The sequence below is a fragment of the Oncorhynchus nerka genome, linkage group LG18 (genome assembly GCF_034236695.1).
Source record: "Oncorhynchus nerka isolate Pitt River linkage group LG18, Oner_Uvic_2.0, whole genome shotgun sequence".
Lineage (NCBI taxonomy): Eukaryota > Metazoa > Chordata > Actinopteri > Salmoniformes > Salmonidae > Oncorhynchus > Oncorhynchus nerka.
The window spans coordinates 22746469-22758636 of record NC_088413.1 but is presented as its reverse complement, the minus strand read 5'-3'; the positions used below and the strand labels follow the sequence as shown (position 1 = coordinate 22758636).

At 43.2% G+C, this 12168-nt stretch overlaps 1 protein-coding gene across 4 annotated transcripts in view; it reads right to left on the bottom strand.

Moving 5' to 3' along the window:
• mtap (methylthioadenosine phosphorylase) overlaps positions 1-10697 on the bottom strand; it is a 34075-nt gene extending 23378 nt beyond the window's left edge. For 2 of the 4 annotated variants that reach the window (XM_065003770.1, XM_065003771.1), the window contains exon 1: positions 167-504. In XM_065003770.1, coding sequence (XP_064859842.1) covers positions 167-190 — 24 coding nt within the window. In that variant the 5' untranslated portion in view covers positions 191-504. Of the gene's footprint in view, positions 1-166; positions 505-10443 lie in introns of those variants that run through there. The other 2 variants (XM_065003768.1, XM_065003769.1) reach the window with 2 other exon arrangements.
• Positions 10698-12168: the final 1471 nt, after the last annotated feature.

The following is a 12168-nucleotide window of genomic DNA, read 5'->3' as shown; positions in this document are numbered from 1 at the left end:
TCCGTGTAGCTATAGCTAGCTAGCGAACTAGCTATATCCTGGTTAGCTAATACTAGCATAATGTGACACGTGTGTCGCTGTAGAATTGTAACATTCTAGCTAGTGCATAATGCATTGGTCAGTTTGTCACGAGAAGTCAAACCTTTCAACAAGATAACGTTATTACCTTAATTTGCATGCTTGCTGACATATCTTCTCTGATAAAAAAAAATGTATCTGAGATTAGCTGGCTAAATGACTATATCTTGCAACTGCTGCCTTCACTTCCTCCTATGTCATACGATGACTTGTACAGGACGCGGACTCTCGTCTCAGAACAATACTCTCACTCAAACAATGTCGGGAAACTTTTAGAGGCTAATTTGTTATGGATTGTAGACTTTGAGATTCATTATAATGAATCCATAAAACAAACTTTATTTGTACCATTGGGGCAATTGTTAAGTTAACGCCAATTATTTATATAAACACTAGATGACTGTGAGGGGGCGCTGTGTTGAAACCATCCGCACTCCCCCTCGGTTGTAAAAACATATATTTTGGAAGCACAGAAATGGATTTATTATGTGGAAGGGAAAGCGGGATACCTAGTCGGTTAGACAACTGAACGCATTCAACTGAATTTAACCCAACCCCTCTAAATCAGAGAGGTGCGGGGTGCATTAATCAACATTTACGTCATCCGCGCCCGGGGGAACAGTGGTTTAACTATTAATGCCTACATTACTTTTTTATATTACAGACACCTTATATTATGTGAGTTAAACATACAAATAAAACATGACAAAATATATAAAAACATTTTCCTTAAAGTATATATTTTTTAGATTGCTAATGCCCCCACTACAACAACAAACTTATTGAATAGGTGTAATTTTGTCCATGAAACATTTTTTTGAAATACTGTAGAATTCCATGAATTGCTATGGAGGGCTGCTCCTACCAGTGAGAGCCAATATGGCCAAACGTTGGCTTCAAAGCCTCTCAATGTCCAATACATGGCATTAGCAATCCAGAGTTTATACACATAATTGGTTAACACTCACAAGGCAGCTGGGACAGATGGAATACCAGGGTGCATTTTCAGAGCATGCTCAGACCAGCTGGCATGTTTCAAGCGGACCACCATTGTCCCTGCTCCTGAGAGCTCAAAGGCAGCCTTCCTAAACAACTATCATCCTGTAGCACTCACATCTGTAAACATGGAATGCTTTGAAAGGCTAGTAATGGTGAATATCAACACCATCATCCCAGACATTCTGGACCCAGTCCAATTCACATACCGCCCCAACAGATCCACCGATGATGCAATCTCTATTGCACTCTACCCTGCTCTCTCCCACATGGACAAGAGGAATGCCTATGTGAGTGCTGTTCATTGACTACAGCTCAGCATTCATAGTCCACTCAAGCTCGGGACCCTGGGACTAAATACCTCCCTCTACAACTGGATCCTGAACTTTCTGACGGGCCACCCCCAGGTGGTGAGGATAGGTATCAACCCATCTGCACATGCATACACACACTCACATTCAAACACACAAACATGCATACACACGGACCCACACATACACACAAGTAAATAGTGCCACACATGCACTCAAACGTATACAGTTGGCCTGCTGTTTAGATGTTTCTTTTCCTCGATGTCTTTTGTTTTAGCATTGTTGTTTTCTGTTGTTTTTCTTAGTTTTTCTCTTTAGTTATTTTTGTTGGTGCATTGGGTGGGTGGTGGTTTTGGTTGGGTTGGAGGAGGACGGTGTCTTGGGAGGGATGGGAGGGGTTTGGGGTTGGAGAGTGGCGGGGGAGGTTTTTTCAGGGGGTGGGGGGATCTTGGATGGTTGGTGGCCTGGTGAATGGTAGCTAGGACCAGTGGAAAAGAGGTTGCTCGTTTGGGTCCCCAGTTCGACTTGGTGGAGATTCGGTCCTTGTGGCCTTGGGCGGAGCGCTTGAGCCAGGTTGCTCCTGTAGGTCACTCTGGATGGGAGTGTCTGCTGGAGGACTGCATGTAATATAAATGTTGAGCGGCTTCACTGCAGGTAGATTGTATGTTTTAAAATTAGATTAAAACATTTAAATTACTACCCATCTGCCATGCTGACCCTCAATACGGGGGCCCCTCAGTGGTGTGTGCTTAGACCCCTCCTGTACTCCCTGTTCACCCATGACTGTGTCAAATCAAATCAAATTTGTCACATACACATGGTTAGCAGATGTTAATGCGAGTGTAGCTAAATGCTTGTGCTCCTAGTTCCGACAATGCAGTAATAACCAACGAGTAATCTAACCTAACAATTCCACAACTACTACCCTACACACACAAGTGTAAAGGGATAAAGAATATGTACATATATATGAGTGATGGTACAGAACGGCATAGGCAAGATGGTATAGATGGTATAGAGGAGAGTATATCATCAGTTGTGGCCACGCACAACTGATGGTCGGATTCGCGTTTATCACCGAAGGAATGAGCGTTACACCGAGGTATGTACTCTGGAGCGGGATCGATTTGGAGGTGGAGGGTCCGTCATGGTCGGGGGCGGTGTGTCACAGAATCATCGGACTGAGCTTGTTGTCATTCTCAATGCTGTGCGTTACAGGGAAGACATCCTCCTCCCTCATGTGGTACCCTTCCTGCAGACCCTCCAGCATGACAATGCCACGCGACATACTGCTCGTTCTGTGCGTGATTTACAGCAAGACAAATCTGGTGCAGTCCATGAGGACACAATTTTCCATTTCTGTTAGTCACATGTCTGTGGAACTTGTTCCGTTTATGTGTCAGTTATTGAATCTTATGTTCGTACAAATATTTACACGTTAAGTTTGCTGAAAATGCAGTTGACAGTGAGAGGACGTTTCTTTTTTTGCAGAGTTTATATGATTATTTTTTAAACCTGAGACGTGAAGGTGTCGCGTCTGAGTGACGAAGGGAGACGGAGGGGGAGTGAGATAGCAACCAAATCGGCTCCTGTTGGTAAAATAACTTATTGCTAGTTATTTATCATCTCATCTCATCTGATTACATAGTACCTGTCTTGACTGCATTACACCGAGAGAAACTAGTTCAGCTCAGCTAGGTAACGATAACTAGGCTAATTGAGTCTACATCAATTTAACTGTGCTCTTTCTCCCCTTCCAAATCCATTCAGATGATCAAGTAGCAGCCTACCTGTTGGCTCTTGATGTTGTAGCCTGTCCTCATCATTTTTCTTTTATACTGAGAAAATGTATAAAAAGCTAGATGCAACAATTTCACATGTTTTACTGAGTTACAGTTCATATAAGAAAATCAGTCAATTTAAATACATTCTTTCGGCACTACTCTATGGATTTCACATGACTGGGAATTCATGTCTGGTGAGTATGCAGGCCATGGAAGAACTGGGACATTTGCAGCTTCCAGGAATAGTGTACAGATCCTTGCGACATGGGGTCGTGCATTATCATGCTGAAACATGAGGTGATGGCGGCGATTGAATGGCACGACAATGGGCCTCAGGATCTTGCCACGGTATCTCTGTGCATTCAAATTGTGTTCGTCTGTAGCTTATGCCAATGAGTCCAGACAGTTCGCAATGTACATACGAGAAGAGGGGCATCATTTGCTACCGAAATTATCTCGATTATCTGATTACCACCAGTGTTTGGAATACGTTGACCTCCTTGACAAAACAGACCACGGGTCACCTATTCACAAAGAGATTCATTGTTCAAATTCCGCAGTGGGTCTGTGTAAATTATGCGATTGTATTGGAGACAGGTTTATGGCAGTCATCTATTCATTTACTGTTATAGTATCTCTAAGTAGCAGCCAGGGAAACTAATTGTTCTCACTTTATGATGGAACAGTCAGATTTTTCTACCTGACTGTGGCGTTCTTTACATGAATTATTAGGATTTTCTTGTGATCACAACAAGACGACTTATTTTGCTCGAATAGAACATTACGTTTTCTGCCTGAGTGGGGCGCTGTTTACCACAATTGTCCGGATTATCTGGTTACCGGAACAAAAGCATTTATTTGACTCAGAGATCGAAACAAATTGTATTTCTTTGAAAAGATGGCCTGGCTGACACAAAAATACATTAGGGGAAGGATCCACAGATACAGAGGCTGCTTATCTTTCTGCACATCTCTTTATTTACAATGCTGGCTGTCATGGTTAACAAAAACGCAGGACATTGAATGCTACCTGAATTGACTCAGAAAGGTAACATAAGTAGGCCAATAGTATCACAGCGAGGTCAAAAAAGTGTGTGTGTTTGTGTCAGATTATCCAGTGTCCACAGCAACATCATTGATTATTCTCTACTGTGATGTGTGACACCCTGGCCTGATTCCTAGACGTGCCTGGACCAATCTCACCTGGCCTCCTTCTACCTGCCTGTTGGTGGCCTGATTCCTAGACAAGCCTGGGCCAATCTCACCTGGCCTCCTACCTGCCTGTTGGTGTCCTGATTCCTAGACGTGCCTGGGCCAATCTCACCTGGCCTCCTTCTACCTGCCTGTTGGTGTCCTGATTCCTAGATGTGCCTGGGCCAATCTCACCTGGCCTCCTTCTACCTGCCTGTTGGTGTCCTGATTCCTAGATGTGCCTGGGCCAATCTCACCTGGCCTCCTTCTACCTGCCTGTTGGTGTCCTGATTCCTAGATGTGCCTGGGCCAATCTCACCTGGCCTCCTTCTACCTGCCTGTTGGTGTCCTGATTCCTAGATGTGCCTGGGCCAATCTCACCTGGCCTCCTTCTACCTGCCTGTTGGTGTCCTGATTCCTAGATGTGCCTGGGCCAATCTCACCTGGCCTCCTTCTACCTGCCTGTTGGTGTCCTGATTCCTAGACGTGCCTGGGCCAATCTCACCTGGCCTCCTTCTACCTGCTTGTTGCTGCCTCCACTGGTTCTTTCTCCCCCATCAAGTAACTGATCCCACTCTGCACACACCCACTACCCTGGATTCCATGACTTACCATCACGTCTTTATCAAAAGCCATCAGGCCATAGGGTCTTGAAGAGTTAGTACTTTCCCTATAGTCGTTATGGATATGGTCTGAGCCTGTCAGTTATCAGTTATTCCATACCAAGGCCAAATGAGGCTGAATGGCAGTATCACCACACACAACTGCAATGCAACTAATGATGCAACTAATGACGGAATATTCAACAGTCTGTTCAGTCTGTTCAGTCTGTTGAATATTCCATCAATGAACAGAGGGATGTCATGGCTTTATTCGACCTTCAAAAAGGGACACACACAATAAAGGAAGTTCATCAAAAAGTCATTGACAAGAAAAGTCATTTACTACATCAATTATAGTCACAGCCTCTCTCCTTCATTTGCTTAACTGGGGGGATGGGCTGAAGAAACGGTTTACAAGAAGCAGGGTGGGGCTCAACAGGCGGAAGGCATCCCAAAGGGCACCATTTTCTCTAACTTTTTCCATGTATAATGCTCTACTTTTGAGTTTCTGAGAGCCTTGGTCAGATGGTCAAATGGCTTTTCATAAAGACGTCATGGTAAGTAATGGAATCCAGGTTTCTGTGTGTGTGCGGAGAAGGATCAGTGACTTGAGGGGGCGCAAGAACCTGTGGAGGCATCAACAAGCAGGTAGAAGGGGGCCAGGTGGGATTGGGCCAGGTACAGTATGTCCAGGTGTCAGGCCAGGGTGTTCTTAGTCGCGGTCCAAGGGGAGGGGAGACCTTGAAAACATGAGTGTTAGTGAGAGCGTGGCTAAAACCACAGTACACATCACAGTAGAGAATAATCTATGATGTTGCCGTGGACACTGGATAATCTGACACACACCTGTTTGACCTTGCTGTGATACTGTAGGCCTATTTATGTTACTTTTCTGAGTTAATTCAGGTAACATTCAATGTCATGCGGTTGTGTTAACCATGACAGCCAGATATTGCTTCAGTTGTTTAGTTTTGACTTCTCGTTACCTGGTAAATAACCAACAGCCCTGGTTAACCACAAGGGGGAAAAGGCGAGGGAACAGTCCATGTCAGCTAGGGCCATCTTTTTAAAGAAACACCTTTTATTTCCATTTCTAGTTGAGTAAAATAAATTGTTTTGTTCTCGTCATAAAATAATCCAGAGAATAGCGGTAGCTCCCGACTCAGGCAGAAAACTGAATGTTCTATTCTCAGCAAGGCCCACCTTTTCAAAGAAAACAAATTATATCTATTTGAACAAAATGGGTCGTTTTGTTTGTGATCACAAGAAAATCCTAACAATTCAGGAAAAGAGCGCCACAGCCAGGCAGAAAAATCGGACTATTCTATTATAAAGTGAGAACAAATAGTTTCTCTGATTGATATGGCTGTTACTTCGAAATAGAATGAGATGATTTGTCTGTATTAAAACGTGTCCCAGTGCAACATGCCTAGCTCTGCCCACTGGGACATTGCTTACGGAGCACTCGTTGAAATAAGCATCAGTCACCATTTTCCAACGGATCAAGAGATCTCACCACACCAGTTTGATGAAAACAAGCTACTACATGCACCGCTGTCGTGAAAACTAACAGCAGCAGGGTTTTTCCTGCATAGAAAAGTCTTGGGTGGGCCGCCTATGTCCAAAAATAAGACCTAACTAAATAACATTTTACAAATGATACTCATACAATAACAATGCCCAGTACAGCTACCATCTACCACACTACACAAACAGTACATTTCTCCTTCAGGCATTGTGGACAAACCGAGCCATCTAAAATATGCCCTGTCTGAAACACAGTTCAAGCCTCTGCTTGTCCCTTAACCAGAATACTTCAGGGTTATCATCACCATTTTAACAAGACACAACATGTCTTAGACCCACTTACAGAGGACAATAAAACACTAAATAGATGTAGTTTTCGCCAAGATCACACAGTAGACACATTGTCTCCTCTTCAGGCACTCTGTTAAATCTACCCGTCTATATAGCCAGAGGGAGGGTGTCGGATTTTCGTTAGGCTCAGGCGGACATAATGGTTCAGGGGTGTAGTTCTCTTTGGTGAAAGTGTACGTTCTAAGTTTAGGTTTGCACCAAACATTAACTGGCCATTGTTCCTTGTGAATCACATAGTAATTTGTTCCAGAATATATCACAACAAAAATAGACAACTTTCCATGGGTTAGAGAATTGTTATGAGTAAGATCCCAGTCTAACACTTTATATGTGATTCTGTGTTCTGGCACATTTATCAGTGTTTTCCATAGATGATCCATGGCACACATGGTTCCCAACCCCAGTCAGTTTGTACCTTCCAAGAAACAGAAGTCTCTGTTTTGAACATTGTTACAATTAGTAAGCACGTTGGATCCCACACCCCAGCAGCATAGTCCATCACTGGACACCCACAACATGTATACAGCTGAAAGTAAGCCAGATCCTTATATATTTTCATTTGGTTTAAACACTGACCCCAAGGCTCTAGCTGCAGATTCTGCCAGTGATCTAAGGCCGTCTTTAACAGCCATGTGTTCATCCAGTGTGAAACCAAGGTAATTATAGAGCCCAGTGTAGAATAATGGGGTCGTGTCCACTTCTCTGCACACCCTTCTGGGTCTTCTCTTGATTCATCACTCGTGTCGATTTAGTACACCGTGAATTAACAATATTCTACATATTCTGGAAGCAAGGAGAACTATGACATCAGCATACAACAAGATGCCCAGGAATATATCTGCAATTTCAACACCAAGTTTAGCATTTTTGATTTGTAGGGCTAAATCATTAGCATATAGTGCAAATAAAGTGGGCGAGAGTGTGTCTCCCTGCTTTACACCGTAAAGGGGTTGGAAACAAGCCAGTCCTGAAGTTACTGACCTAAATACAGGCAACTGGAGTCAGATAAAGAGCTTTGATAGCATCAAAGAATAATCCATCAATTCCCATTTTAATTTGTCTAAAAGCAAGGAGGTCTCTACTCACCCAATAAAAAGCCTTCTGAAAATCAATAAAACAGGAAGTTTTTGTTCAGAAGTTGGTTCTCTCTCTTGAATTCTAGACAGTATAGATCAGTGGAAACCATGTGTTTGATGCATTTCATACCATTTCACTTATTCCGCTCTAACCATTATGAGCCAGTCCTCCCAAATTAATGGGCCACCAACCTCCTGTGGTTTAGATGTGTTCTATACATGCTCTGGCTTTCCTAAAGCCATTCTGTTCATCAGAAAGCTGGCCAGATAGTGAGTGAGCCTGTTATTTAGAATGCAAGAATCAGTGGTGTAAAGTTCTTAAGTAAAAATACTTTAAAGTACTAATTAAGTATTTTGGAGTATCTGTGCTTTACTTTATTTTTAAAAAAAATACAACTTTTACTTCACTACATTCCTAAAGGAAATAATTTACTTCTCCATATATTTTCCCTGACACCCAAAAGTAGTTGTTATATTTTGAATGCTTAGCAGGACAGGAACATTTTCAAATTCAAGCACTTAGAGAACTTCCCTGGTCATCCCTACAGCCTCTGATCTGGTGGACTCACAAAACACACATACAAAGAAATACATGATGAACTGCAATTCTGGAGAGATGAGAGTTGCAACTCAATATTAGAAAGGTGTCCTTAATGTTTTGTACACTCAGAGTATATCATTAGGCCTACTTTAAAACAATGGTGGATATACCAATCCAGGGCGCCCGAGTGGCGCAGCGGTCTAAGGCATTGCATCTCAGTGCTAGAGGTGTCACTACAGACCCTGGTTCGAAATGCAGGCTGTATCTCAACTGGTCGTGATTGGGAGTCCTATAGGGCGTCGTTAGGGTTTGGCCGTGGTAGGCCGTCATTGTAAATAAGAATTTGTTCTTAACTGACTTGCCTAGTTAAATAAATAAATATTCCCTTGAATCACTATACGGTATTTGCAGTAGAACATGGGCTATGACCGTTTATGGTAATACGGGTGCTTGATGTGTAAATCGGGAGGTGCCGGAACATAACGTGAGCACTGGAGTGGGGAGACCTGGGGAGGTTCTGAAGTACCGGAACACATACAAGTATTTTATAATAAAGCATTGCATGCATATCATCGCATTTGCTAGTGGCAGTAGAGTAGAGGCACTTACACAAGTTGCAAACACGGAGAACATTTTTAGTAGCATAATGTCCGGGAAAATGTTGGCCTTTTATAAATCCATTTCTCCTTCATTTTACATGACTAGAGACTTTGGCAGAATATTTTTTAATACCACACACATGATCGAAATGGCAGGTTACTTTAACACTGACAAACTGAGAATATGAGATCAATAAAAACTACTTTGTGTTGAATCCATTAATAGCCCAGGCCTGTGTGTGTGGAGACACATATTGTAAACTACAATATGAAGAGGAAATTAGTCCTAAAAATGCTTTCCAGTTTCACTGACTAACCCAATGATGCGCAGCTCACTTGCTTGTGATGGCGGACGCGCTCATACCAAAAGTCTACCTCTCTCGCAAAACAATATTTGGAAGTCGATTAAATATTTTGGTAGCCTACAGCATAGTCGTCTCTTTTCAGCAGGAGCCATTTGCTTTCCAACCTGTGTTTTTCCTCAATTGTATTTGAAATATTGTGAACGGCCTGTTTTGTCTGCATGCTTCTTTTTTCCAGACATATTTGCTGCTTGTTCCCAAATGTAGGCTATTCCTTGTTATATTCCTTGTTCCTTATTCCTTGTTATTGGGCTACAATCCACAGCTAGGCTATAAAAAACGCTATTGATCCTCTGTTGCTAAATTATAGGCCTTATCATGGTGTAGTGGGGTATTCTGAATTATTTAATTTATTTCTGAAGAGACAGCAGTAATTCTATAACTTTGGCAAATGTATTTAAATGTATCAGGGGTGCTGCAGTTCATTCAAAACCCTTCGCGGGGCTATGATTCGGGGCAGCAGGTAGCCTAGTGGTGAGAGCGTTGAGCCAGTAACCGAAAGGTTGCTGGATCGAATCCCTAAACTGACATGGTAAAAATCTGTCATTCTGCCCCTGAACAAGGCAGTTAACCCACTGTTCACCGGCAGGCTGTCATTGTAAATAAGAATGTGTTCTCAGCTGACTTGCCTAGTTAAATAAAGGATAAATAAAAAATTATATAAGGAAATAAATTATGAATTGCAACACTGGAGAGTTGCAGGCTCATGTCTATCAGAGCAGAGAGGGATCATAGAAAGCGAATATCCTAGTTATGTGAGAGATACTGGCGCGCTTCTCACACAGCCACCGCAATGCGTTGGTCTCAAACAGGTTACAATGGACTAAGGATGTGGCAAACCATGAAGAGGCAACTCGAATGAACTTTGATCAATTCCGAGAAAAGTTCAAATAAGTGTTCATGCCACTACAGGTACCGGGGCTGGCCAATTAGGTTCCGGGACAACACCGTCCAAAACGGAGAGGTGCCAGGATCCGGTCCAAATTAAGCACTGGGTAATGGCGATTGAATACGGCAGATTGTACCTTTAATCGTGTTTTGTCCTCTCTCCGCCCGAGCAGATAGTGGAGACTAGGAGGTTGCATTCCCATGTGGATCAATAGACACTTCTTGAACAAGTGGAGTTTAACCAAGCCATCTGCGTTGTTCGGGGTAGGCTTCCCGGGGTGCAGCACCGAACCAATAATTGGGTGAAAATAATTACTGCATGGGGGCTTTAGGACCATGCGGACTAAGGATGTGGCATCGCGCTTGCTTGCAGAGAGTGTGAGAGAATATTGTTCTTCTGCCCAGTGTTTTTTTGGATCATAATTTAGGTGTTGGGCTGGCGGGGCGTGGTCATGAACGTGGCCAATGGTGCAGTCTCCAACAGAAAATGTCTTGTTGGTCACAGTGACAAAATGTAGCTGTTGTGAAGATAATTTCCTGCTATTCTACACAATTTGCCATGGCTTATGCTATTTGAGTGACTCAAACATTATCTAAAAATCAATGGGCGCCATGCCATAACAAATATTCTTCTGAATGCATCATTTTAGGAATATTAGATTCTCCCTTACTGTTTAGCTTTTATTTTGGTGTTCGTTCTCAATGATCTTATTTTAAAATATATGTCCATTAACTTTTGAGCTTACTTTGTATGAGATTTTAGTTTTTAATTTTAAAATGAAAGTTTTTTCATCCTGAATTTTTATTTAATATTTTATTATAATATACTGTACAATATGTGTCTCCAAACACCTAGGCCGAGGCTATTGATGGATTCAAGACAAAGTCGGTTTTCTGCCTGAGTGCCGCTATTTTCTGGATTATTTTGTGACCAGAACAAAACTGCTTATTTTACTCAACTATAAATTTAATTAAATTTCTTTGAAAAGATGGGCCTGGCTGACATGAAAAATACATGAGGGGAAAGGATCAACAGACAACAGAGACTGATTATCTTATTTACAATGCTGGCTGTCATGGTTAACAAAAACGCAGGACATTGAATGCTACCTGAATTGACTCAGAAAGGTAACATAAGTAGGCCAATAGTATCACAGCGAGGTCAAACAAGTGTGTTTGTGTCAGATTATCCAGTGTCCACAGCAACATCATTGATTATTCTCTACTGTGATGTGTACTATGGTTTTAGCCATGCTCTCACTAACACTCATCTTTTCTCTTTCTCCCCTTACGGAGACTCTTGGACCGCAACTGAGGACACCCTGGCCTGATTCCTAGACGTGCCTGGCCCAATCCCACCTGGCCTCCTTCTAACTGCTTGTTGGTGGCCTGATTCCTAGACGTGCCTGGCCCAATCCCACCTGGCCTCCTTCTACCTGCCTGTTGGTGGCCTGATTCCTAGACGTGCCTGGGCCAATCTCACCTGGCCTCCTTCTAACTGCTTGTTGGTGGCCTGATTCCTAGATGTGCCTGGCCCAATCCCACCTGGCCTCCTTCTACCTGCCTGTTGGTGTCCTGATTCCTAGACGTGCCTGAGCCAATCTCACCTGGCCTCCTTCTAACTGCTTGTTGGTGGCCTGATTCCTAGACGTGCCTGGGCCAATCTCACCTGGCCTCCTTCTACCTGCCTGTTGGTGGCCTGATTCCTAGACGTGCCTGGGCCAATCTCACCTGGCCTCCTTCTACCTGCCTGTTGGTGGCCTGATTCCTAGACGTGCCTGGGCCAATCTCACCTGGCCTCCTTCTACCTGCCTGTTGGTGGCCTGATTCCTAGATGTGCCTGGGCCAATCCAACCTGGCCC